The sequence below is a fragment of the Eubalaena glacialis genome, chromosome 15 (assembly GCF_028564815.1).
Source record: "Eubalaena glacialis isolate mEubGla1 chromosome 15, mEubGla1.1.hap2.+ XY, whole genome shotgun sequence".
NCBI classification, from domain to species: Eukaryota; Metazoa; Chordata; class Mammalia; order Artiodactyla; family Balaenidae; genus Eubalaena; species Eubalaena glacialis.
The window spans coordinates 53,231,136-53,255,121 of NC_083730.1; the positions used below are offsets into that span (position 1 = coordinate 53,231,136).

Consider the following 23,986-nt stretch of genomic DNA (forward strand, 5'->3'; position numbering starts at 1 on the left):
AGTAAGAAACTTGAACTTTACAATGGCATTGAAGTCCAAGGAATCCGGGTTTACAACCACTTGTAAACAGAAAGGAAGCATCTAGGGCCTATGCATTTCTAAATTTCTGTTTCTGAAATTCACTTTTTAACTTAGGCATGGTTTCCATAGTGTAGTGGTTACCACTTTCACCTGACACAACTTATCTGGCAAATACTCCTACACAGTGCAGGAGCCAGAAACCTCTGAGGTCCCTCACTTCTCCTCCACCCTCACCTCCCACACCTCCTCACCAGGCCGTAGTGCTTATATCTCAGGAAAGTGCCCGCAATCCTCCTCTCCTTCCAGACTTCCAGAGCCTTCCTCCAGGACCTCATCCTCGTTTGCCTGGATTATTTCAAGAGCCTCCTGACAAGGCTGCCTGCTTCCTGTCTTCTTCCAACCCACTCTCCACACTGGTGTCAGGAGTGATCTTTCTAGAACGCCAATCTTTGCATATCAATTTCCAGATTAACCCCTCAACGGTGACCCAATGCCTTCAGGATGCAATCCAAAGTCCTCGACATGTGTGACACAGCAGACCCTTCAAAATCTTCAGGCTGCCAGAGCCCATGCGGCACCTCTATGCAAACTAGAAAAAGGTGTCTCTTCCTCAAGATGCTTTCCTGTCACTTGCTGTAAAATCATCACCATATATATACAGATCTGCCACATCCTCAATGCCTCCTCCTCCTGGTCCCAGGAAGCCCTTCTAAAACCTCTGCCTTTTCTCTTCCTCCTTTCCTTCCCTCCTCCTTCCACTGTTCCTTCCATCCTTCCTTCTCTCCTTCCCACCTGCCTTCCTGCCTTCCCTCCCTCCCTTCTGTAAGGAGCTGTAAAGATGCCCCTTGTGTTTGCTCCCATGGCTCCGTGTTCTTGCCCTGTCATAGCATCAACTCCTGCTGTTATAACTGCTTGTCTGTGTGTCTCCCACAGGCCTGGGGGCTTCCAGGGAGCAGGGACCGTGAGCAGGCAGCTGCCTTGGCCATGCTTAGTATAGAGGAGGCACTTAATAGGAGTTTAATGAATGAAGAATATGCTAAATATTCAAGACGACAATTCTCTTGGGTAAATAACATTCCTTGAATTTTATTTTATTGGCACAGAGCTGCCAAACCGAGATATCAGAATTCACCTGTTCATCTCTAAGCTGTATCTGGCTTGTCTCCACACCAACAATGAATGCCCCACCCTGCCAGGCAGGTGAAATGCCCAGCCTGGGGAGAGACAGCAGGAAGGCATGCCTTAGTGGCGGTGGCCCCATCTCTCAGAGTTCTCATCATTAGCGCGTGCCCCGGCCCCGATCACACTGATGCAATACTTCGGCAATGGCAAGTAGCTCCTTACAAAGTGATGGGGGAATCAAAACCTTTTCATGGTATTTGTCAAGAAACCTCTGGGCAGCCATGTCTTCAGGCCAAATGGGCTGCTTTACAAAATCATCCCAAGACTGTATCAATGTCCTAAGGTAAGCACCTGGAGTCTTCCTGCAGCTGTTGATTTTGCTTGTCACCACTCTTTGTTTGAACTTGGAGGAATAAAACTGTGCCCATGCCCGGAGGCCAGTGACCCTCTAGAGTGAATGTTTTGTGTATCCTGTCATTTTCAAAAAGAGCCCTTGAAGATGTGTCTACTAAACATTGACTTCCTAACAATAAATGTTAAGTGGTTATAAATGATCACTTGGACCCAGAAAATCCAAATAATATCCAGTCATGAAATATAACGAAAAATCTAAAAACCTTCTGATCTACAAAATTGTTCTGTCATTTTGCTTCACGTCCCCTTTGGTTCAAGTGTCTGGAATTGAGCCTATGGATTTTCTAAACCAGTAGTTCTAAATTGGGGCTGCACACTGGAATCTCCTGGTAAAACATCATTGCCTAGTTGTGGAATCCCAAACTCAGAGATGCTGATATAATCCCAGGATCTATAAACTATGGCCTGAGGGCCAGATCCATCCCTGTTTTAGCAAATAAAGTGTTATTGGAACACAGCCAAGCTCATTCATTTATTATACATACTGTCTATGATTCTTTTCATGTTACAACAGCAGATTTGAGTACTTGCAACCTTGCCTACAAAGATGAAAATATTTACTATCTTTATCTTTACAGGAAAGTCTGCCAACCAATAAATACGAATTTCTACTAACTAGAGCAGTTGTTCTCAACAAGAGACATACGATAGAATCATCTGGAAAACCTGTGCAAAATACCAGCCTGAACTTCACCCCTGGAAATCTAGATTTAAGATCTGGGGGTGATATATGCCATCTACAAGAGACGACTTCAGACACATACAGACTGAAATTGAGAGAATGGAAAAAGATATTCCATGCAAATGGAAATCAAAAGAAAGCTGGAGTAGCAATTCTCATATCAGACAAAATAGACTTTAAAATAAAGACTATTACAAGAGACAAAGAAGGACACTACATAATGATCAAGGGATCAATCCAAGAAGAAGGTATAACAATTGTAAATATTTATGTACCCAACATAGGAGCACCTCAATACATAAGGCAAATGCTAACAGCCATAAAAGGGGAAATCGACTTTAATACCCCACTTTCACAAATGGACAGATCATCCAAAATGAAAATAAATAAGAAAACACAAGCTTTAAATGACACATTAGACAAGATGGATTTAATTGATATTTATAGGACATTCCATCCAAAACCAACAGAATAGGGCTTCCCTGGTGGCACAGTGGTTAAGAATCTGCCTGCCAATGCAGGGGAGATGGGTTCGAGCCCTGGTCCGGGAAGATCCCACATGCCGTGGAGCAACTAAGCCCATGTGCCACGACTACTGAGTCTGCACTCTACAGCCCGCGAGCCACAACTACTGAGCCCGCGTGCCACAACTACTGAAGCCTGTGTGCTCTAGGGCCCGTGTGCCACAACTACTGAGCCCGCGTGCTGCAACTACTGAAGCCCATGTGCCTAGAGCCCATGCTCCACAACAAGAGAAGCCACCGCAAAGAAAAGCCCACGCACCGCAACGAAGAGTAGCCCCCGCTCGCTGCAACTAGAGAAAGCCCGCATGCAGCAACGAACACCCAACGCAGCCAAAAATAAATAAATAAAATAAATAAATTTATAAACAAAACAAAACAAAACAACAGAATACACTTTCTTCTCAAGTACTCATGGAACATTCTCCAGGATAGATCATATCTTGGGTCACAAATCAAACCTTGGTAAATTTAAGAAAATGGAAATCGCATCAAGTATCTTTTCCGACCACAACACTATGAGACTAGATGTCAATTACAGGAAAAAACTGTAAAAAATACAAACACATGGAGGCTAAACAATACGCTACTAAATAACCAAGAGATCACTGAAGAAATCAAAGAGGAAATCAAAAAATACCTAGAAACAAATGACAATGAAAACATGGTGACCCAAAACCTATGGGATGCAGCAAAAGCAGTTCTAAGAGGGAAGGTTATAGCAATACAATCCTACCTCAGGAAACAAGAAAAATCTCAAATAAACAACGTAACCTAACACCTAAAGCAATTAGAGAAAGAAAACAAAAAAAACCCTATAGTTAGCAGAAGGAAAGAAATCATAAAGATCAGATCAGAAATAAATGAAAAAGAAATGAAGGAAACAATAGCAAAGATCAAAAAAACTAAAAGCTGGTTCTTTGAGAAGATAAACAAAATTGATAAACCATTAGCCAGACTCATCAAGAAAAAAAGGGAGAAGACTCAAATCAATAGAATTAGAAATGAAAAAGGAGAAGTAACCACTGACACTGCAGAAATACAAACGATCATGAGAGATTACTACAAGCAACTATATGCCAATGAAAAGGACAACTTGGAAGGAATGGACAAATTCTTAGAAAAGTAAAACCTTCCAAGACTGAACCAGGAAGAAATGGAAAATATAAACAGACCAATCACAAGCACTGAAATTGAAACTGTGAGTAAAAATCTTCCAACAAACAAAAGCCCAGGACCAGATGGCTTCACAGGCGAATTCTATCAAACAGTTAGAGAAGAGCTAACACCTATCCTTCTCAAACTCTTCCAAAATATAGCAGAGGGAGGAACGCTCCCAAACTCATTCTACGAGGCTACCATCACCCTGACACCAAAACCAGACAAAGATGTCACAAAAAAAGAAAACTACAGGCTAATATCACTGATGAACATAGATGCAAAAATCCTCAACAAAATACTAGCAAACAGAATCCATCAGCACATTAAAAGGATCATAGACCATGATCAAGTGGGGTTTATCCCAGGAACGCAAGGATTCTTCAATACACGCAAATCAATCAATGTGATACACATGAACAAACGGAAGAATAAAAACCATATGATCATCTCAATAGATGCAGAAAAAGCTTTCGACAAAATTCAACACCCATTTATGATAAAAACTCTCCAGAAAGTAGGCATAGAGAGAACCTACCTCAACATAATAAAGGCCATATATGACAAACACACAGCCAACATCGTTCTCAATGGTGAAAAACTGAAACCATTTCCACTAAGATCAGGAACAAGACAAGGTTGCTCACTCTCACCAATACTATTCAACATAGTTTTGGAAGTTTTAGCTATGGCAATCAGAGAAGAAAAAGAAATAAATGGAATCCAAATCGGAAAAGAAGTAAAACTGTCACCGTTTGCAGATAACATGACAGTATACATAGAGAATCCTAAAGATGCTACCAGAAAACTACTAGAGCCAATCAATGAATTTGGTAAAGTAACAGGATACAAAATTAATGCACAGAAATCTCTTGCATTCCTATACACTAACGACGAAAAATCTGAAAGAGAAATTAAGGACACACTCCCATTTACCACTGCAACAAAAAGAATAAAATACCTAGGAATAAACCTACCTAAGGAGACAAAAGACCTGTACACAGAAAACTATAAGACACTGATGAAAGAAATTAAAGATGATACAAACAGATGGAGAGATATACCATGTTCTTGGATTGGAAGAATCAACATTGTGGAAATGACTATACTACCCAAAACAATCTACAGATTCAATGCAATCCCTATCAAACTACCAATGGCATTTTTCACAGAACTAGAACAAAAAATTTCACAATTTGTATGGAAACACAAAAGACCCCGAATAGCCAAAGCAATCTTGAGAAAGAAAAATGGAGCTGGAGGAATCAGGCTCCCTGACTTCAGACTATACTACAAAGCTGCAGTAATCAAGACAGTATGGTACTGGCATAGAAACAGAAATATAGATCAATGGAAAAGGACAGAAAGCCCATAGATAAACCCATGCACATATGGTCACCTTAACTTTTATAAAGGAGGCAAGAATATACAATGGAGAAAAGACAGCCTCTTCAATAAGTGGTGCTGAGAAAACTGGACAACTACATGTGAAAGAATGACATTAGAACACTTCCTAACACCATACACAAAAATAAACTCAAAATGGATTAAAGACTTAAATATAAGGCCAGACACTATCAAACTCTTAGAGGAAAACATAGGCAGAACACTCTATGACATAAATCACAGCAAGATCCTTTTTGACCCACCTCCTAGAGAAAGGAAAATAACAAAAATAAAACGGGACCTAATGAAACTTAAAAGCTTTTGCACAGCAAAGGGAACCATAAACAAGATGAAAAGGCAACCCTCAGAATGGGAGAAAATATTTGCAAATGAAGCAACTGACAAAGGATTAATTTCCAAAATACACAAGCAGCTCATGCAGCTCAATATCAAAAAAACAAACAACCCAATCCAGAAATGGGCAGAAGACCTAAATAGACATTTCTCCAAAGAAGATATACAGATTGCCAACAAACACATGAAAAGATGCTCAACATCACTAATCATTAGAGAAATGCAAATCAAAACCACAATGAGCTATCACCTCACACCAGTCAGAATGGCCATCATCAAAAAATCTACAAACAATAAATGCTGGAGAGGGTGTGGAGAAAAGGGAGCCCCCTTGCACTGTTGGTGGGAATGTAAATTGATACATACTGTGAAGAACAGTATGGAGGTTCCTTAAAAAACTAAAAATAGGACTACCATATGACCCAGCAATCCCACTACTGGGCATATACCCTGAGAAAACCATAATTCAAAAAGAGTCATGTACCACAATGTTCATTGCAGCACTATTTACACTAGCCAGGACTTGGAAGCAACCTAAGTGTCCATCAACAGATGAATGGATAAAGAAGATGTGGCACATATATATAATGGAATATTACTCAGCCATAAAAAGAAACGAAATTGAGTTATTTGTACTGAGGTGGATGGACCTAGAGTCTGTCATATAGAGTGAAGTAAATCAGAAAGAGAAAAACAAATACCATATGCTAACACACATATATGGAATCTAAAAAAAAATAAAAAGGTTCTGTTGAACCTAGGGGCAAGACAGGAATAAAGACGCAAATGTAGAGAATGGACTTGAGCACAGGGGTAGGGGGAAGGGTAAGCTGGGACGAAGTGAGAGAGTGGCATGGACATATATACACTATCAAATGTAAAATAGATAGCTAGTGGGAAGCAGCCGCATATCACAGGGAGATCAGCTCAGTGCTTTGTGACCACCTAGAGGGGTGGGATAGGGAGGGTGGGAGGGAGACGCAAGAGGGAGGAGATATGGGGATATATGTATATGTATAGCTGATTCACTTTGTTATACAGCAGAAACTAACACAACACTGGAAAGCAATTATACTCCAATAAAGATGTTTAAAAAAAAAAAAAGAATGAACTATGCTACATGTGCTTTGAGTACGCAAAGATTCATTCCAAAAATAGCCTCTCAGAGCTTGTGTAGCTGACCTCAGGGCCAACTAACCTATAAGAATGCAAGAACATTTATTTTAGCTAAATAATTAGATATTTGCCTAGTAAAATCTTTTCGGATAATTAGAAAATTATACTATTTGTTTTAGGAAAAAGCATCACTATTATTAACATAACATGGAATTGGTATGTGCAGAAACTAAAAAAAAAAGAGTAAAAAAAAAAAGAACACTGGAACTTCAAAGGAACAAATACATAAGAAATTTATAAACAAACTTTAGGAAATTATATGTATATATGGAAAACTTTAAATAAAATATTTGATTGGGGAAAAAAAAAGATCTGGGGGTGAAACACAGGAATTTATACTTTGTAAAAGCATGGGGCTCTAAAACATAGCCCTGTTTAAGAACCACTATATCAGAAGACACGCAAGTATTAATGAGCCTTAATGAAATAAAATTCTCTGGGGTGGGAGGGACTTGGTATCATCCAGTGCTGTGTATCTCCTGGCAGTTGAGATGTCTGTGCTTCTAATGTTCACTGCCAGAAGTTAGGCCCCAAATTGGGTGTTTTTAAAATGCATTAGTGGAAACCGAATTGAAGTGGGTATCTGTGCCTTCAAATGCCCAAATAAATCTAATTGCGCTAATTGAAACTTCTTTTCTTGAGGCTGTGTTCTGAGGCTTCCCTAATATTTTGTAATAGACGTCTGAACTTCCCTTCAAGTTCAGTTAAATTTCCTTCCCTGAAGTCACCACCAATCTAGTTGGGGAGAAAAAAGAATGGGATAACAAAGGGATTACTGGAAACAGACCAGAAATGGAAGATCTAAAACATGTTTGTGGAAGGAAACCAGAGATGTGTGTCATAATCCAGGCTCAAAAGCTGAGTCCCATTCTAGTCAAATGACAAACATTTAAGCAAGCACTTGCTGATACCCGCTGTGGGCAGGATATCACGGCAGGTGCTGTGGGGATTAGAAAGCGAGTCAGGCACAGCCACTGTCCCCAAGTGACCAAGTGTCTGATGAAAGCTAAAGACAATACCCCGCAAAATACCCCAGCGCCGTGGTCTGCTCAGAGGAGCTGGGTGTGGGCAGGGCACAAGCAGGAAACGGCACAGGAAGGTAAAGTGGGTCACGTGAGAGCTGACCTCAGGTGAGCCCTTGTGCTGCCCCAAATCCCGTGACACTCCCCAAGCCCATTCACTCCCCCTCGTTGCAGGATGCCTCTTTCATACCTTCTCTCTCCTCAACTCCAAGGCCTTCTCCCCAGCCTCACTTTCTGCCCCCATCTTGATTCTTATTTTGCAAAGAAAAAGAGAAAGACCAGAAGACAGCAACCACATGCTTCCGCCACGGGTCTGCAGGCCCTTGCCCAGCCCGTCCCCGCGCTCCGCCTTCTCCTTTCTGACAGCCTTTCCCGCTCAACAAATGGCACCCCCTCCCCTTCGCTCCTTGTGTGCTCCATCCAGAAGCCGGGGAGCCACCCCCCAGTCCTCTTGCTCTCACAGTCCTGTGGGTTGCATCCTCAGATTATATCCACGGTCTGTGCACTGCTTGTCACCTCCACTGACACCTCCGGGGTCCCAGCCACCACCATCTCTTCCTCACGGATCATCATCGTGATGGCTTCCCTGCTTCTTCTCTCCTCCTCCTACAGTTGGTCTTCAACACAGTTGCCACACCCCAACGCAACGTCGTTTCCCTGTGCCGAACTCTCCTGGCTCATCAGAGTAGAGGCTACATCCGCGCAGTGGCTGACGAGGGCCTGAAATCTGGTCCCCGGGTTGCTCCCCTCACCCCCTCCCCTTCACTCACTCTGCTTTCACACCCCTGGTCTCTCTCTGTTCAGGGAACACCCCCGGCATGTCCTGCCCCAGGGACTTTGCACTTGCTCTTTCCTGCATCTAGATGCTTCTCCCCAGACATCTGCAGAGCTCAGTCCTCAGCCCCCTGACGACCCTGCTTAATCATCTCTTCAGCAAGGCCTTCCCTGACAACCTACTTACATGTGCAAACCTCACATTCCTACCCTCTCTCTCTCGGCCTTATTTATTCCACAGCACAGATGGCCAACGCACCCGGAGCTAATATACTGTTGTAGAACCTGAATTCCTTGACCAAGGATGGCCCTCCAGAGACCATGTTCTTGTCTGGCCACCAGTGCCCCTTCCCTGCCCACTCATACTCCGGACGCACCGGGAAGAGGGGTCCATGCGCTCCCAGTGAGATGGGCACGTGACCATCAGGCCTTTCCCCATCCTGGGGCACGAGACCAGGTGGGTGACCCAAACCTGACCCAGATGGCCGTGGGCTGTGTGCATGCAATGTGCCACGCCCTTCTGAGCGTGTGTGTCCCTGTGAGCACCACTGCGGGTTCACATAGCGAACTGCTCACAGCTCCAGAATTGAACCCAAAGGCCTGGAATACTCTCATGTGGGTTAATTTACACCTACAGTGTGAATGACTCCCATTTAAAAGTAACACCTTGTGCAGGACACACACAACCCTGCATATCATAATCTATCACATTAGTGATTTTACTTGTTTGTATATTAAATATGTTATTGTAGGAGTCACCCCCACCCCTGACTGAAATATAAGCTCCAGGAGAGTTGGGAAATTCGTTTCACTAAGTCCCCAGCAGCCAGAACAGTGCTATGCACATAGCAGGTGGTCATAAAATACGTGCAGAATCAGGGATTAGGTAGGTGTAGCACCTCTCCACCCCAAAGGCTGCTTCCTGCATCCCCCTGCCACTCTCTTCCCTGGGTGTTTTTCTGGCTGCAGGAGCTCCTCTGCCCCCCTGCAGGCCGGGCCCAGAAAGTTAATGCCCCAGAGGTAGCCCTCCATGCACATCAGGTGACTGAAGTTATCCGTTCCGTTGGGATAACGCTGAGCAAGTTCTCTGCTGCCTCCCAGAGCTGCTCAGGGGGCTGCAGCTCCAGGAGCTACAGCAGGACCATGCCCGCTAACGCATCTTCATAAGGGTTCCCTTCAATCTCGGACTCACTCCCTTACTGATGTTTCCTGGTGTCACCTCCCAAATTAACTACTTGCACTCAATTCCTTTCTCAGAGTCTCTTTATGGAGAACCAAATAACACAGCAGGCAACCGACTGCTACTGAAGGTTTTTGAGCAATCTAGCAACATACAATCTAAAAACTCTTCTTAGTCTCCTTCATCAGGTGGTGCCATTGCAAAGGACAGACTGGAGTAGAGAAGGATGGGAGGTGAGAAGCCCAAATATGACACACCTGCAAGGCACCACCATGGTCCCATGAGGATGACTTGAACTTGGACATAGCCATGTGCACAGAAAGTAGAAAAGGAATATGGAGCATAACATCTTCACTGAAGTTAAACCAAAAGAGAAGTTACTTGCCTTTGATATCTCCAGCTACTGGATCTTCTGGACTTGGAGTAGAAATAGGGAAAACGGGAATTCCTAGAAAAATAGTTTATCAAAAAATACAGAGAAGGATGATTAAGGAGACAGTAAAGTAAAACATTAAATTGCACTAACTAGGAAGACGCCCTCTCTGACTTAGTGAAAGCAGCATGTGGAAACTAACTGAAAGAAAGGAAATGTTGCTACACTTAAAATGCATCTAGTAATAGAACCAGGATGGTCAGACATTCTGATCTGTATATTAATGAACAGAAATGGATATTTCGTGCTCACAATAGCTAAGTCCCAGTCTAGCAGGGCTGAGCTGGACTTCTTCAGTATCTTTACTGTTTCTTAATGTAACATCGAGACTAGCTTTTTAAAAATGTTTTCTTTCAAGTCTTTTTCCCTAAAACTTTGCTTATGAAAATGCAATTTCTGCTCAGCCTCTATCCAATAATTATAGATTCTAAACTGATTGAGCCCTGATTCAGTGTCACTATGTTTGGGCTTAAAAACTGGTTCCTTTAACGTGAAGATGATCATGTAATTCATCCTCCAAACTGGGACACTTGACAGTGGAAGTGGGTGCTCGTTTAACAATGACCCTGGGACAGCAGGTGGGAGCCAGGACACGCGCACGTCCTGTCCACAGAGCCCCACAACTCAAAATGCTTTTCCGGGGATGGCAGAGTTGTGAGGTGGGAATGGGCAAGAACTAACGCAGCAATGGGGTAGCCTCTTCCTGAGACCGTGTTTCTCCGTCCTGACCCCAAAGTCCAGTTTTTACACTAATTGCAGAACAAATAGGGTCACGGCTCTTGGTACAATCTGCACAGCTGACTTCACACGCTCTCCTGCTCCACGTTCTACGCTGTTTCTAACAGACACATATATTTCTCTCCAAGATGCTGAGATGTCCTCTTAGATCACGGCAGTGGGATAAGGTGAGGGCTCTACTGTACAGTGGGAAAGAAGACACATCCCTCGGCCACTGGAATTACGACACACACTACGTGTGCGCACGCGAACATCTGGAAGCCCGCGACATTTACTCTAGGTTTATGAAGAAAAACCCCATACATGGATTACTATTACGTTGAAACTGCCACTATCTGACCCTTTGACCTGCTGAGATGGTAATGTCTATGGTACAGCCTAACACTTTGGAGATAAATAACACTATAAAACATACTTATAAAAATGTAATGCTCCCAACTTTGGGGAACATTTTCACACAAATAGAACCTTCCTGGCCCTATTTCTGTCCCTCTACCACCCCCCTGCCCCATGCCTGCCATGCACTCAGGGGTCGATGCACAAAGCCCAGGTCAGCGCCAAGAAGCCAGGCCTCTCCTTCCGCAGCTGGGACTTACTGGAGCAAACTGGGAAATGGTGGTAGCCGGCCGCACACTCCTCACAGTGGTCTCCGCGGAAGTTGGGCCTGCAGGTGCAGCGGCCCAAGCCCTGCTGACAGTCCTCCGCGTGGTCGGGGTGACAGCTGCAGGCTAAGAGAAATCCCAGATTCAAGGAGTCCCTCCTTCACTGCACCTCTTAAGGCAAATATGTCCTAATCCTTCTCAGGCAATGTTTACTACTTCATCATTGGTTTCCAGGGATTCTTGAAAGGGCACAGCCTGTTTTCCACTTCACACCTGGTTGATGGTTTGCATTGACTGAACCCCATGGACCCTCAGAGACAAGCTTTAATGAGCAGTCACACTGAGAAGTTCTCCAGGATGTGGTTTATTACACTGAGCACCGCCCAGTTCACCGTGTAGGGGGCAACCCTGCACAAGCCACCACCGGAAGGGCTGGGTGGGCGCGTGCTTTGGCTCCTGGCAGGGCTGTTGGGCACAGCCTCTCCCGGCTACGAGCCAACTATGAATGTCCACAGAGTGGTCGGCATTACACAGCTGTGATGTGGACACAAGTGTGGGATGCCTAGACATTGATATATAATCTGTGCACAGCACAGCAAGATCGTGCCCATAACCCAAATGTTAGAATCAAGTGATACAGCTTACTGAAGGCAGTTTTTGCAACTGGCCTGACTATTGGGTTTGCATTCCAGAGGGACACACTTGGGTGTAAAATGCTCGGTAACCCCCTCACTTGGGAGCTTCCCTTGACCTGGCAAAAGTCCTCACCTTGGACAGCAAAAACACTGTCATAGCTCGGCTGAGTCCCTGTCCTGTGAGGTACCGGGAGGCTGGAGAAGTCGTGAGCACCAAGCAACCCCCTAGCCTGGTTTCTCCTGGTGTCCTTTGCTTAATTTGTTTAGGATTTATGTGTCCTGTGGATTCTTGATGCTAAGCCTCTAATATCTCCATGAGACCACTTCAGTGATGAAGAAAGAAACGAGACAAGTGATGGAAAACTGAGGCTCCTAATAAGGCATGAGTTTATTCACGATGTCCTGTTTTCCTTTGCCAAAGCTTATTCTTCGTGGGCACAAGATAAATCATGGGCATACTTCATAGGATGATGTGGAAGAGCGAGAGAAAACAAGGACACACTTTTAATAACTAAGATGCCCTACAGAGAAACAAATCAGAGTTTATACATTCTTTGGATTTTGATGCTCTCAAACATTAATGATATGATGAATGAATTTGGGGCGGAAGGTGGGCACAGAAGCCAATTTCAGGACTGGAATTGTTTTCTAACTGCAATAGCCAGAGAACATAAAAGATCCAAATAAATTACACATGCAGAACAAAGTCTATAATCTGATCTATGACTGATAATTCCACAGGAAAAAAAAAACAGTGGCATTTTTCTGTATAATGGAAGTGGTATGTTACAGCAGCACTAGACAGATATGAACTATGCCCTGGACCTACCAGTTAGTAGTTCTCTCACCTGGGCCAAGATATTTAACTACTCAGACCCTTTGATTTCTCTATATCTAAAAATGAGACTAATAATACATTATCTTAAGTTTGTTATGATAATTAGATAAGACATTTGTGAAATTATTTAAGCAATGCCTTGTATATAGCAAGTGCTCAATAAATCATAACTATTTTGAATATTATGACTATTATTACATCCTTGTGAAATCATTACTATGTTGCCTTGAGTCTAATTCTGATGAAATTTAAAATTACTGGAGATCATAGAAGCATGTCAAAACAACAGAAAACATTTGTTGCAGGCCTAGTATGCGACAAGCCCAATGCTCAGTATTTTCCTAGGTGGTTTTGATTGCATTTCATTTAATCTTAGAAACTAGATGATCATTTCCATTTACATATATGAAATCTGATTCTTGGAGAGACTATGTAACTACCTGAAGTCACACAGCTAGTAAGGAGTAGAACCAATAATATGAAGAGAGAGAGAAAACGAAGGGAATTACTAGCTAATCAGAATTTAGCCCGATGACCTCCCTGAAGTCTAAGACACACCAAGTTGGAATGAAACTTACGGATGCAGCCATCGGGGGCATGGACCGGAACGTCGTAAGGGCGGTAATAGCCCTTAGCACACTTTTCACAGTTTACACCAGCTGTGTTATGCTAGAAAGAAACAAAAGAAACTTAGGCGGAAGAGTAGTGGACAAGCGCTATTCATCCAGAGAAATAATTCTGTCATACACAATTGTAATGTAAAAGTCACCAAAAAAAAAAAAAAAAAAAAAGCACTGATCTTGACCTTGAATCTCCAAGATTTACCACAGGACACTGGCTTGAACTTGGCTCTGGAATTTTTTTTCCCATTGGAAGAGGAAATGAGGGTAAGTTCCATGAACTGGACAACCCAAGTTTTCCTCTCTACCACTTAATGAAGCACCTGACATTTGAGTGAGCAAAAATTCCAGAGGACCACTCTTCAAAGCTTCATTCGGTAGTGATGAATGGATCATAAATCACCCTTAGGTTTAACCCAAGGAATAAAGGGTTATGTGTGTATTTTTATCTTCTCCAATTTTGGAAAAAACTGCATGTACAGATCCCCTTCTCTTGTCATTCCAAAATTTTATCTGTGCTTTAGTCTGAAACCATTTCCCAAACATTTCTGCTACGGGAATGGAAAATGTAGGCATGTGCTTCATACACAGAGCTCATTTTAAAGTACAATACAAGGCAGCCTTTTATATTTCACGGCTAATCCTTGTAATTGCCAGAAAATCAAATTACCCAACATGCATCATCAATTTCCAAGAACTATATACCATGCATCTAGCTCAATTCCACCTCTCTCTCTCTCTCTAATTTGGAAACAATTAGAAGGACAGTGTTCTTTCACTAATGAAAGGAAAGGCAATAGGAAGTTAAAAAGAACAAATATAACACACTGACTCAAAAGGAGTCTGCATAGAAACACAGAGAGGAGAACAAAGACCCTTTCTGTATCCTCTACCCCTTTAGATGATTTTATTAATTACAGACTTTTATTTATTACCACTCCTTGTCCTGCAGGCTAAAATCTGAATTCACTTTAACACTGAGGTCTAAAACCATACTGGCCACTTCTCTGACCTAAGGTTTACATGCATAAACATCTCGGACAAACAGGAAACAGCTGTAGTCCACCCTCCCTTCCATCAAATGCCAACGAACCTCTCAACTCTGTTGTTTGCCACTGTGGCTTATAATACACAGAGGACATCAGGTTAACCTTGGCTCCCAATTTTTTTCTCATTGGAGTAGGAAATGAGAAAAAGTTCTCTCAAGTGGGTACCCTGGGTTCTCCCCTTTACCACAAGGTTTGTCTAATGAAGCACCTGCCACAAAGAAGTTATATTTTTGAAACACAAAGAACAGCAACAAATCACCCTAAGAATACCTGTAGTTCGCCTTCAAGTTTTGGGTGGTTCTCTAGGACCCACACCACCTGAGGGCAAGATACACCACTTATCCATGCACACCAAGGTCATGGTTGGACCAATACCAGACAGAGACTCAAGGACAGTAGTGGCTCCACATTTCAACGTTGGAGGTACCTAGGAAGCACTCTTGCCGGGAGGAGTGGGTGTCTGAATTTGCATATGTACGACACAACACGAGATGAGAAAGCCTCCGTTGCCCAAGCTAAAGAGTGGGGTGGGCGCCGATGGGATCTGTGCAGGAGGTAAGCCCACCCCCACCTACTCCTTTTTGCTTGGCACCATCTAGAAAGGCTTTCTAAGGAACGCCCACCTAGAAACCTCAGGCCCTGCTCTGATAATTCTCAGGTCTTAATTCCTCCAAGCAAAACTTTTCCTACATGCTTTTCAATCTTCAGTTAAACCCCATCTCTCTCTGACTCTCTCTCTTTCCCTCAATTCCTTGACCACACCTACAACACTGTTGCTGACTTCTACTTCCGTGAACCTCAAGTACAACGAGACTATTGGCTAGTCCACTCGTTGGCCACACTCTCCTGGGAAGACCCCATCTGATATTCCATCTGAAGGTCAAAGTGATCTGGCCTCTGTGACCTCTCTGACGCATCTAGCCCTGCTCACTCCCCTCCAGCCACGTGGGCCCCTTGTTCCCTCTCAAGGCCCTTTGCCCTGCCGTCCCCTCCACCTGGAAAGCTGTCCCCCAGACAGATGCCTGGTCCATTCTCTCGCTTCTTTCAGGTCTTTACTCAAATGCCATATCCCAGAGAACGGACCACCCTATTTAAAATGTCACATACCCCCAAACCAACACTTAAAATAGTAAACCCAAGAAACAAAAGCGAAATCAATACCACGTGAGAAAACAGCCATCTCTGACAACCACGTGCCCTGCAGGATAACGATCTGGCTCTTACATGCTGGCTGCTTGGCCACCTGAAAGTCCCCAGGCCCAGCCTGCCTGTGATGTTCCCACTTCCTGTCACCTGCCCAGACTGATGGCAGAGATTTCATCATTCTCCCATTACCAGCACTGCACAGAAAAGGCAGGAAACAGTCAGGTTAGCTGGTGTTATGGAATAAATGTTCGTGTTCCCCCCAAGTTCATTCGTGGAAGCCTAATCCCCAATGTATTTGGAGATGGGGCCTTGGGAGGTAATCAGATCATGAGGATGGAGCCCTCATGATGGGATTAGTGCCCTTATAAGAAGAGACAGCGAGAGCTTCCTTCCTTTCTCTCTCTCTCCTCCATGTGAGAATACAAGGCAATGGCCATCAGCCAGCCAGGAAGAAGGCTCTCACCAGACACTGGATGTACTGGCACCTTGATCTTGAACTTCACAGCCTCCAGAACTGTGAGAAATAACTGTTTATTGTGTAAGCTACCCAGTCTATGGTATATTTGTTATAACGGCCTGAAGTGACTAAGGCAGCTGGGTTTCTGATAGGCAGACCTTGCTGTACGGTATGAGTGTTCTACCAGCAAACTCAAATTTCATCTTGAAGCATCACCACGTAGCTCACCAAACCATCTGCCCTGCTGTAGTGGCACCCGTTCTCCTCCCTTCCTGTGCAAGACTCCCCATGTCCCTCTGTATATGGCATAAGATAGGGTTACATTTTCTTCCCAAATGAAGAGCCAATTATTCAACATCGTTTATGTACTATCCATCTTTCTCTTCCATCAGAAATGCCAATTTTACCACAAACCAAATTTTAATATCTGCATGAATTTGTTTCTAAATTCTCTATTAGGTTCTATTGAACTACCTATCCCTGCATTGAGTCCACACTCAATTAATACAGATTCACGGTATATTTTGATATCTCACAAGACAAATTTCTCCCGTCATTGTTCATCTTTTCTAAGCTACTTGTCTATTCTCATATATTCTTTTATTGATAAGAACTTTAGAATCAGTCTGTCAATCTTCATTAAAAATCTGATTGAAATTGCACTGAATTTATAGATTGGTTTTGAAAAAATGGTATATTTATAATACTGAGTCTGGAAACATATTATGCCTTTCCATATAGGTCTTCTTTTATAAACGTCAATAATGTTTTATAGGTTTAAGTGTAGCTCCACAGTTAATTTCTCCTATCTGTTGCCTCTTGGAGTACCTCCAAATTGTTCCAATAATCACAGCTGTGTTCTCCTGCACGTATCTGTTTCTGCTTTCTATCTTTCAGGAATCTCTTGAAACTGCTGGTCTGTTGATAACACTCTTTCTTATTTTTCATGCTATTGTGGATTCTGGAAGGAGAGAGTATTTTGCTTGTTTGGTATCTTTCCTGTCATTTTGTAGGATTTGTTACAGAAGGGAACGTAGCCATATGTGCTCCGTCTGTTTCTTGATCCCATCTCTTAGCTTTGTGTGGTGTGTGTATGTGTGTGTGAAAGAGAGAGGAAAAACAGTTTGGAAAGAGTGAGACGAACACATTAGGGACACAAACAGTTCAAGACTTAGATTAGAAGTCGTGTCTCCATGGAAGAAGCTAAAGACTCTGTTTTAGTTAATGGAGATAAAGCATCTTCAAGCATCATCTCAAATAACATGGGTAATCTTCAACCTTAATTAAGAGCAACAATATTTTATCAAACAGAAAGGAATCAAGGAGTCAATCCAAAAATGTTTTGCTCCTTGCCTTCTTTTTTTGCTCTTTCCCCCAATATTTTATGACCAAAAAATTCAAATTTCACAATAAACACCTATACCCCCTCTACTAGAGTGTACCATTAACATTTTACTATAATTGTTTTTTCACATAATTATCCATCTACTCATTCTTCTATCCATCCATTAATCCATCTTATTTATGCATTTCAAAATAAATTGCAGATATCAGTTACCGTCCCCTAAATACTTTAGCTATTTATATTAACTGTTTAACTGTTATTATAATAACTCCAGTTAATTATATGCATAGCTAAAGTTATGCATATAATTAACTGGAGTTTAATGTTTGTCCATAGTTTTTTTCTTTTGGTATAAAATTTATACACAAGGGCAAAACTCTTGTACATTCACTGAGTTATAACAAATGCATATATCTGTGAAACCCAGATGTCTATCTAGATACAGAACAATATTACCACCCCTGAAAGTGTCCCCATGCCTCTTCCCAGTCAATCCCCACCACCAGCTCCGACAGTCAACCACAGTTCTGATTTTTTCCACTATTGATTAGTTTTGCCTGTTCCAAAATTTCATCTAAATAGTCTTCATACTATCGGTATTCTTTTTGGGAAAGCTTTTTTCACTTAACACGATGCTGTTAAGATTCTTGCACGTTGTTGCACCATCAATAGTTTGTTGCTTCCTACTGCCCATTGGTATTCCACTGCATAAATATGCCAGAGTGTGTTCCTCCATTCTACTACTGAAGGACACCAGGGCTATTTCCAGTTTGGGGCTATTGTGCATAAAGCTGCTATAAACTTTTTGTAAACACACATTTCCATTTCTCATGGATAAATGCCTAAGCGTGGAATTTGTGAGTCATGGTGTAGGTATATGTTTAGTTATATTTTTAAAACTGCCAGATATTTTCCCAAAGTGATTGTACCACTTTTCACTCACACCAACAATGCATGATAGGTATGGTTGCTCCACATCCTCACCAAAATTGGGGGTAAGTCATTGTAACTATAATTTACATTTCTCTGATGACTCATGATGTTAAGCCCTTTGTTGTATGCTTATTGGCCATTCATACATCCACTTTTGTGAAGTGGCTATTCAAATCGTTTGCAATTGTATTGGGTTATTTGTCTTTTCGTTATTGAGCTGTAGGAGTTCTTTATATTGTGTATCCTGGATACCAACCATTTGTCAGATTTATGTTTTCTGAATATTTTCTCCCCATTCATGGCTTGCCTATTCATTTTCTTCAGTGCCTTTTGTGAACAGAAGTTTTTAATTTTGATGAAGTCTAATTTGTCAATTTTTCATGGTTATTGCTTTCTATGAACTAAGAAAACTTTGCTCATCCTCGAATCACAAAGATATCTGCGTATATTTTTCTCAAAAGCTTTAAGTTTTAACTTTACTTTAGGTCTGATCCATATCAATTTAGTTTTTGTGTATGATTTGAGGTCGGGGTCAGAGTTAATTTTTTTCCCATATAAATCCAGTTACTCCAGAACCATTTGTTGAAAGGACTTTTCTCTTCTCTCCCCACCCCCTGTCACTGGATTGCTTTGGTACTTTTATGAAAAATAAAATGTCCAGGGGTTTTCCTGGTGGCACAGTGGTTAAGAATCCGCCTGCCAATGCAGGGGACACGGGTTCGAGCCCTGGTCCGGGAGGATACCACATGTCACGGAGCAACTAATCCTGTGCACCACAACTACTGAGCCTGCGCTCTAGAGCCCACGAGCCACAACTACTGCAGCCCGCACACCTAGAGCCCGTGCTCCGCAGCAAGAGAAGCCATCGCAAAGAGAAGCCCGTGCACCGCAACAAAGGGTAGCTCCTGCTCGCCGCAACTAGAGAAAGCCCGCGGGCAGCAACGAAGACCCAACGCAGCCAAAAATAAATTAAATAAAATAAATTTATAAAATAAAATAAAATGTCCACGTGTGAGTCAGTTTCTGTGCTCCCTGTTCTGCTACATTGATCTATTCTTCTAGCCTTATGTCAATAGCACCATGTTTTGATTACTGTAGCTTTATAGTTAATCTTGAAGTAAGATAAGTCCTCCAATTTTATTGTTTCTTCAAGATGGCTTTGGATATTCTAGGTCGTTTACATAACCATATAAATTTTAGAATCCACTTGTCAACTTCTTTTTAAAAAAAAGAACCTGCATTAACTCTGTAGAGCAATTTGGGGAGAACTGGTATCTTAATAATACTGAATCTTCCAATCCACAAATACATTACATCTTTCTATTTATTTCGTCTTTCTAGATTTCTCTCAGAAAAGTTTTTTTAGCCTTAATATAGAGGTCTTGCATGTCTTTTGCTAAATTTATTCCTAAGCATTTTATGTTCTTTGATACTATTTTTAATTGAATTTTAATTTCATTTTCCTATTGTTTGCTACTAGTATATATAGCTGGTTTTTCTATATTATCATTGTATCCTGCAATATTACTAAATTCAATTAGTTCTAGTAATTATTTTGTACATTCCTTAGGCTTTTTTACATAAAGAATCATGTCATCTACAAATAGAAACAGTTCTGCTTCTTCCTTTCCAATCTTAATACCTTTTGTTTCTTTTTCTTGTCTTATGCAGAGGTTAGGACCTCCAGGGCACTGTTTCACAAAAGTGGTGAAAGCAAGCATCCTTCCTTGTTCCCAATCTTTAGAAGGAAAAAGTTCAATATTTCATCACTAATATGATGTTAGTTGTAGGGTTTTCATAAATACCTTTCATCAGATTGCAGACAGTCCCGTGCTTCTGCAACTTTAATGTGCATGCAAATCACCTGAAGGTCTTGTAATGCATAGCTTTAAGAAGATCCTGGGATCTTTCACTTATCCGTGAAACCCTGTGATTTGTAACAAACCTATGACTTATATTTACTTGTATTTTAATTAACTATGGTGACAGATGATATAAAATGTGTGGAGTGGGAGACAGGTGGAGAATGGTGGGTCTCTCTAAGGGTGTGTAGCCCTGGTTCCACATAAACGGGCAACTCACGTAAAGAGTGCCTCCTTACTGGCAACGTTAAAAAAACATCACTCTAAAAGCACACAAGACAGAATGACAATATAGACCAAACTCATGAACATTTTACACAATTTTTAATGAATATCTCAAGGCAGATATACATATACCCTCCTCTGCCATACACTCCTCTTACCTAAATTCCAGTGAACCCAATCGTCCTTATAGGAGGGATGAAAAATCCATTTTTCTTATTTAGTGTCAACAGCAGACATCATTAATTGATCATGATATACTTCCTCTAGAGTCAGAATCCATTTGAAAACAGGATTTAGAGTCAGCACTGAAGTTGATACCTATTTGCCCTCCTATCTTAGAGCCTTTCTAATATAAGATGGATAGCAGTCAGGATGACAGCCAGGAATTCTCCCCTCCATTTAGACAAAGACCCAAATGAAGAATCTAACCAATGGAGTTTGGACAAACATGCCTCAGTCCATTTTCCCTAAATTACATCCAGCTGACCAAGCTTTCTGTGTACAAAAGTGGAGAAACGGCGTCAGAAAATCCTTTGAATTGCATATCACTTTCTTGACATCTTTTTAGAGCAGGGCTTACTGAGTGTTCATTTCCTACTGTGACACATTCACTTTGACTTAAATAGTGCCTCACCTGACAGTCAATGCAGACCCCTCCACCTGCATAGATGCCTTGGTTATTCAAGCTTGCCTGCTGCCTCTCCACTTCTGGATCATAGTAACAGTCGATGGCGTGGCCATGGCAGTTGCATGCTGAAAAAAGAGTATTCTAAGTTAGTATTCCATCGTGACTATGAGACCCTTAGTAAATCCCCCCAGAGTATTGTTGTTCACTGAGCTACAAGAAAGTCTATTCTGGAACACCAGGGATACCCCCAGTGGAAAATTTGGGGGATTTTTACACAAAGACCCGCCTACAATCATATGCAATTTATACCTTCTTTCATCTGATATTAAGTGGGAGAGGTTTCTCTTTTTAAAAAAATAAGATATATAATTACAAATTAAGATAAACCAAAATGCCAATTAAGCTTTATGCACAAAGAGAATATTACTACTACTGCTACTGTCAAGAATAACTAAGGGACTTCCCTGGTGGTCCAGTGGTAAAGAATCCGCCTTACAATGCAGGGGACACAGGTTCGATCCCTGGTCAGGGAACTAAGATCCCACATGCCGCAGAGCAACTAAAGCCCGAGTGCCACAACTACTGAGCTCGTGCACCTCAACTACAGCCTGCATTGCCACAAACTACAGAGCCCATGCACTCTGGAACCCACGCGCCACAACTAGAGAAGAGAACAACCACACTCCACAACTAGAGAGTAGCCCGCGCACCACAACAAAGAGCCTACGCACTGCAACGAGAAAAGATCCCGCGTGCGTCAACAAAGAAAGATCCCGCATGCCACAACTAAGACTCAAGGCAGCCTATAAATAAATAAATAAATAAATAAATAAATAAGAATAACTGAGTTCTTGGTACACTGTGAAAAGCATTTTACATGCATTATCTCATTTAATCTGCACAATAACTTTCTAAGGGTGGTGCTATTATGCCTGTAGCCCAGATGGGGAGGCTGAGGCTTAGAGAGGTTAAGGGACGTGCACATAGTCACAGACTTCACAAGTAAGAGAGGCAGAATCCTCACTTGTCTTTCTGTGACTCCAAAACCTATTCCCAGTCAACACTCTAAGCCTTTCATCCCAGCACTATCTATAATAGTGATCAATTGGAAATAATCCTAACATCTAATTATAGGGAAATGGCTAAGCAAACAACAGTATATTTGCTTGCCTGTCAGTTCTATGAAGTCAAGAACTGCTCCTGTTTTGTCTGTAATAGAGCATCGTCCCCAGCACACAGTAAGTACTCAAACACTTTTTAGACACACTTGAATCCACAGAATGACAATACTATTGAATATGTGCCATCGAAAAAGATGTCAAAGGGCTTCCCTGGTGGCACAGTGGTTGAGAATCTGCCTGCCAATGCAGGGGACACGGGTTCGAGCCCTGGTCTAGGAGGATCCCGCATGCCGCGGAGCAACTAGGCCCATGAGCCACAATTACTGAGCCTGCGCGTCTGGAGCCTGTGCTCCGCAACAAGAGAGGCCGCGATAATGAGAGGCCCGCGCACCGTGATGAAGAGTGGCCCCCACTTGCCGCAACTGGAGAAAGCCCTCGCACAGAAACGGAGACCCAACACAGCCATAAATAAATAAATAAATAAATAAATAAACCCAAAGTTTAAAAAAAAAAAAAAAAGATGTCAAAGAGTTTTTAATGATATGGGAAAATATTTAAAAATATCAAGTGAAAAAGCTCAGGATATAAAATTGTATAAATAATATACCCTTGAGCATTTAAAGTATGCATGAAAAAAACACTAAAATACCTAACAAAATATTAATAGTGGTTCTCTTTGGGTAGTAAAAGTATTAATGATTTTACTTTTTAAAAAAAAATTTTCCAAGTTATTTACAAGTAACGTATGATGCTTCTAAAATTAGAAAATATGATTTAAACCCCATCATTGCCAAGATGAAAAAAGATCTAACAAGTAAAACACTCATTCTCTCTTAGGCAGAACATATATTCACTACATTCCACCTAGATCCAATTTTCCAAGTCTTTCTAGGAATTTATGTGTTTTAATCAAGTTCTCGGATAAATCTATTAGGATTAGATTTTCAAGTTACCCTGTTTTTAACAGGCTGAGCCCTTTCTTATTTTCATTTCCTCAGTGGTGCCATGATTTTTTTAAAAATTCTAAGCATTTACATTTACTATGTCAGTTATTTCTTAAGAAGTCTATTTATTTTGAATTGCAGTAACTCAAATGGAATTTAGAAAGCATCTAACAAATATCTTAACAGGTCTGATTTCCATAGGCTGTTTATAATTTTTAACCATTTTGGCAAGTGTAAAAAGGTTAAAAACTTATGAAAGGAAATTATTTAAAATTTGTCATATGTGTGTTGGAGTAAAGCGTTGTCATTCACTGAGCGGTTCCATTAGTCTGGAAAACTAACCACACGATGAATGTTGGAATTCATGTGATGACACTTATTCAATCAAAGTATCCTAAACCAGCACCTGAAAGTATCGGAAGAAACAACCCCTGATTATTACTTTTCCCTCTTTGGGGCCCTATTATCTAGGGGTGAGGAGTCGGGAATTCACTGCAAAGGAACCTGTTAACTATGACTATAAAGTGAGAATGGCCATCCGGGTAACGACCTGGACCTAGAGATCACCTGAGCGTTCACCTTGGGCAACACCTTCCAACA

The 23,986-nt window shown here is 41.7% G+C and overlaps 1 protein-coding gene across 2 annotated transcripts in view; it reads right to left on the reverse strand.

Moving 5' to 3' along the window:
• Positions 1-23,986, reverse strand: part of LAMA3 (laminin subunit alpha 3) — a 233,763-nt gene that overhangs the window by 145,762 nt on the left and 64,015 nt on the right. For both annotated transcript variants that reach the window (XM_061170276.1, XM_061170275.1), the window contains exons 8-11: positions 21,328-21,446; positions 13,635-13,725; positions 11,578-11,709; positions 10,196-10,258 (exon numbers count right to left, since the gene is read on the reverse strand). In XM_061170276.1, the coding sequence (XP_061026259.1) occupies positions 10,196-10,258; positions 11,578-11,709; positions 13,635-13,725; positions 21,328-21,446 (405 nt within the window). The remainder of the gene's footprint in view (positions 1-10,195; positions 10,259-11,577; positions 11,710-13,634; positions 13,726-21,327; positions 21,447-23,986) is intronic.